The sequence below is a fragment of the Phalaenopsis equestris genome, unplaced genomic scaffold, assembly GCF_001263595.1.
Source record: "Phalaenopsis equestris unplaced genomic scaffold, ASM126359v1 Scaffold000098, whole genome shotgun sequence".
Taxonomy (NCBI): domain Eukaryota; kingdom Viridiplantae; phylum Streptophyta; class Magnoliopsida; order Asparagales; family Orchidaceae; genus Phalaenopsis; species Phalaenopsis equestris.
This window is the reverse complement of record NW_018164540.1, coordinates 858,776-862,938: the sequence shown is the minus strand read 5'-3', so window position 1 is coordinate 862,938 and position 4,163 is coordinate 858,776. Positions and strand designations below refer to the sequence as shown.

General features: G+C 36.8%; 1 protein-coding gene across 1 annotated transcript; it reads left to right on the top strand.

Moving 5' to 3' along the window:
• Positions 1–773: 773 nt before the first annotated feature.
• Positions 774–3,828, top strand: LOC110020498 (protein MOS2-like). Its single transcript, XM_020718622.1, has 2 exons — positions 774–2,272; positions 3,660–3,828. Exon 1 carries the CDS (start codon positions 1,061–1,063, stop codon positions 2,231–2,233), a length of 1,173 nt encoding a protein of 390 aa, XP_020574281.1. The 5' UTR covers positions 774–1,060; the 3' UTR covers positions 2,234–2,272; positions 3,660–3,828.
• Positions 3,829–4,163: the final 335 nt, after the last annotated feature.

Genomic DNA, 4,163 nt, shown 5'->3' with positions numbered 1-4,163 from the left:
TTTGTCTAACCACCTCAATTTTCATCACATATAACCATCAAATAATTTAATTTATGTAGCACAATTCATGATAACTCTTAAAATCCGCTTGCATGTCTGATCATAGAGAAATTATTACGTACAATGATCGCGCTTGGGCCTTTGAGAGATTCACGATGGCATGATCACATCTAAACTACTGTACAAATTACGACCAGCCAAACATAATAATTTGTCCTTATTATACGAGTGATATTACTTGACCTCAAATTTCTTCTCATCAATATAGTTGGTAGGTACTTATAAAATATATATAGGAATTAAGATTTCAAAATTGACTACCAATATTAGAAATATAAAATGGAATATTATCCAAGGCCAAAATAATGTTATTTATAAATCTAGCAATCCGGTGTTTTTTTATAACTGTTAAACCGATCAATCAAACCAATGAGAACTTTATAAAAATTAAAAATAAATGTTGAGATTTTATCATGAATTTTAGTATTTGAGTGAGAATTTGAAAAATAGATGAAATAATGCGTTAGATTTGTAGATATTAATGTTTTGGATGCTTTGTAACAAGAAAATATTACCACCTGTTAGCCAAATGTATGGACGACGGCATAGATCACACTATGCCACATCATCATTCTCTATCATTAACTTATCATCCGAACGTAATATTTTTCCACCTTGATTCTTCTTTAAAAGCTGAAAACACGAGTTTCATAAAAACTATAAAAATAGAAAGAAGATGAGACCCATCAATTGGATGGAAAATACAAAATGAAACCAATCGAGAAACTTGGTGGGGGTAATAGAGATTAATTGGTCGTTTGGGGCGGCGTTTCCCAGCCTTGCCTTACTGCTTTTACCCTCGTTCCCTGTTCTTCTCTATCCCCCATCCGAAAAAATTCCGGCTCGGATTGTTGTCCTCGCAGACGACGAACTCTCCCATTTTCTCTTCTTCTCCGAAGATCGTTCTCCTCTCACGCAGCTCCTGCCGGTACGCTGCTCCCGATCGTCTCGCGAAGCGTCAAGGCCCTTCGAAGTCTCAATCCCCTCGCACCGTAAAAGCATGAAGCTATCCTTCTCAATCTCCTCAAAATCATCCTCTTCTCGACCTACATCAAAACCTCCGCGATCTTTCAATCCTACCGGCGATTGCAACCACCAAGATGGCCGCCATGACGAAGCCAAGCCGCATTTCGTCACCGTCTTTGATCCCTCTGAAATTCCATCCTCTGATTCCACCGTGCAGCGTGTCATCCCCCCTATCCCCAACTCTAATCACCGGTCTAACACGAAGAAGAAGGATCTCCCTCTTCCTACTGCTGATGAACAATCAGCCGAATCCCGATTTGTGCTCAACGCCTCTGGTAGCGGCTCATCCGAAGCCAGTCAATACGGCCTGATGCTTCGCTCAAATGGCACGAAAGCCAAATCCCTAAAAGGTAATGATGCTCGTTTGTCTGAGAAGATGAGATATCGGGAACTGATAAAGGAGTTGCCAGATGAGGAACTCCCCGATGTCCCCGTTGAGGGTTTCGGGGCAGCTAACTTAGCTGGGTACGGATGGGTTGAGGGAAAGCCTATTGGTCGAAACAGTAAAGAAGATCCAAAAGTTTTTGAGTATAAACCAAAAGCTGGGACGGAAGGGTTTGGTTACTCGCCGACTTTAGGGAAGAAAACCCAGAAGGAGGAGGTTGCAGCTGGATTTAAATCAGTTAATGTGAAGAATGACTATACTGATGATCGGGATAAAGGGAAGTTTGATAGTAGAGAGATGAAGAAAGCGAGCAAGGATAGAAGGTCTGAGGAAAGAACTAATGAGGAGAAAAGAACAAAGTATGATTTCACTACAACTGCAGAGAAAAGTGCAGTTCGGTGGCTGAGAAGCCATATTAGGGTCAGAATAATTAGTAAAAAAATTGGAGGAGGGAAGCTCTATCTAAAGAAAGGCGAGGTGGTAGATGTTGTTAGCCCTACAACTTGTGATATCAAGATGGATGAAAGCGGGAAGCTTGTGCAGGGGATCGATCAAGAGATTCTAGAGACTGCTCTTCCAAAGCGTGGGGGTTCAGTGCTTGTTTTGTATGGTAAGCATAAGAATGTGTATGGGAGTCTGGTGGAGAAGGATTCTGAAAAGGTGACAGGGTTGGTAAGAGATGCAAATAGTCATGCTTTGATTAATGTACCGCTTGAGCAGATTGCTGAGTATGTTGGAGACCCTAGCTGTCTTGGTTATTGAATTTTGAAGAGAGTAGTGGTTGCCAAAAACAAACCAGAAGTAAGTCTTGATTCTTGCAGTTTATTCAGTAGATGTATCCATAGAAGACATCGGATTTATGTTATCATTGTGTAACATCTAATTATATTTAATACTTTTCTTGAAATTCTTGTTTCTATATTATTCGCTTGTTCAAAGAAGGGATATTTTTTTGATGCATTTGCAAGAAAATAATGACGGGGCAGATTAGCTGTATTTTCTTAATTTCCTTAAATCCACGTACTTAAGAAGTAGGGATTTTTACCTTTTGATTTTGTTGAGTAGTCAGAGCGAGTTTAATGATTTAAGAGTGCAATTAGAACAATTAGTTCTTTGACTTGAAGCTACATTATTGTATTTAAATTTGTTGAATCTTTGCAATGGGTTTGATCTAAAAAAAACTTGGATTACTAAACCATGGAACTTTGATAGGGTTTACCATCCTTCGTAACATCCATTTTGCATCACACACTTCAATAAGGAAGCTAGATTTTCAATTTCATTCATCATCAACGGAAAGGAAAAAGAGAACTTTTCACTATCTGTAAGTATCTACGTGGCTTCCTCTATGCAGTGCGGCGAGAGGCCGCGGTTTGGCACTGTTTGGCGCGGCGTTTTTTAAAACTATTAAACTGATCAATCAAACTAATGATAAATTTACAAAAGTTAAAAATAAATGTTGAGATTTTATTGTGAATTTTAGTATTTGAGTGAGAATTTGAAAAATAGATGAAATAATGTGTTAGATTTGTAAATATTAATGTTTTGGATGCTTTGTAACACGAAAATATTACCACCGGTTAGCCGAATGTGCGGACGACGACTTAGATCACACTATGTCACATCATCATTCTCTATCATTAATTTATCATCCGAACGTAATATTTTCCCACCTTGATTTTTCTCTAAAAACTGAAAACATGAATTTCACGAAAACTGCCAAAATAGAAAGAAGATGGGACCTACCAAATGGATAAGCACGACATAAATTTCTTGATGACAAATCTTCTTCACAAATAGAAAATACAAAACGAAACCAAACTAAGCGACAAACTTGGTAGGATTTGCATTAGTTAAGTTATGCTTTATTTAAGAAAGATCTTCATTTGTTTTCTGTTAAAGTTCTGTATTCCAAGAAGAATTACTGCAACTCTCGCATCACCGATTAAAAAAATTTTAAGGTAAATTCTTATATCTGTCATTATATAAATGCCTTTTAGCTATGAATTTTAATGTGATTTCCTATTGACACCAGGCTTTCTTTGTATCCAATGTAACACTTTGTGAATGCTTTCTAAAATTGTCATACACGTATGAAGTTTGATGTATACAAATGAATTATTTGGTGAGCATTTAGTCCTTATTTCTATATTTATCTATCAATCTTTTCCTTTGATACATTTTGCAGGCTTCTTCCAGTTTCTATTCTCCCAACATGAGTATTGGGAATGGGCAATTTCTTCCTTCGCTGAAACGGCTTGATGACTGCACACCACCTTTTACATGGAAAGGCGTATTTCACATTTTAAAAGTTAAATGGTGGTATTTTTGATGTGATGTGAAAAATTTGGGTGATATAAATGTAAAAAGTAAATTTGTGTTAGATATGCAAGTACATAAGGATTGAGTGGTATGGATGTAAATACCCCTTCTTTTAATCAATCCTTTGCAACTGTTTCTAGCATTGTGGTTTATCATTATGCTACTTCTACATTGGCTGTTTATGTATTCAAATTTATAGGTTTTATCATAGTTCCAGTGTTATGACTCTTGGGGGTTATGCCTCTTGTAGAGCTAATGATGTCAATATTTTTTGCATTGTACTTCAATTTTTTTCCTTTTTTTTGCAGTGGTGGAATGAATGGATATCTGATTTTTTAATGAGCTAATGTTGATTGTTTAATATTGAATT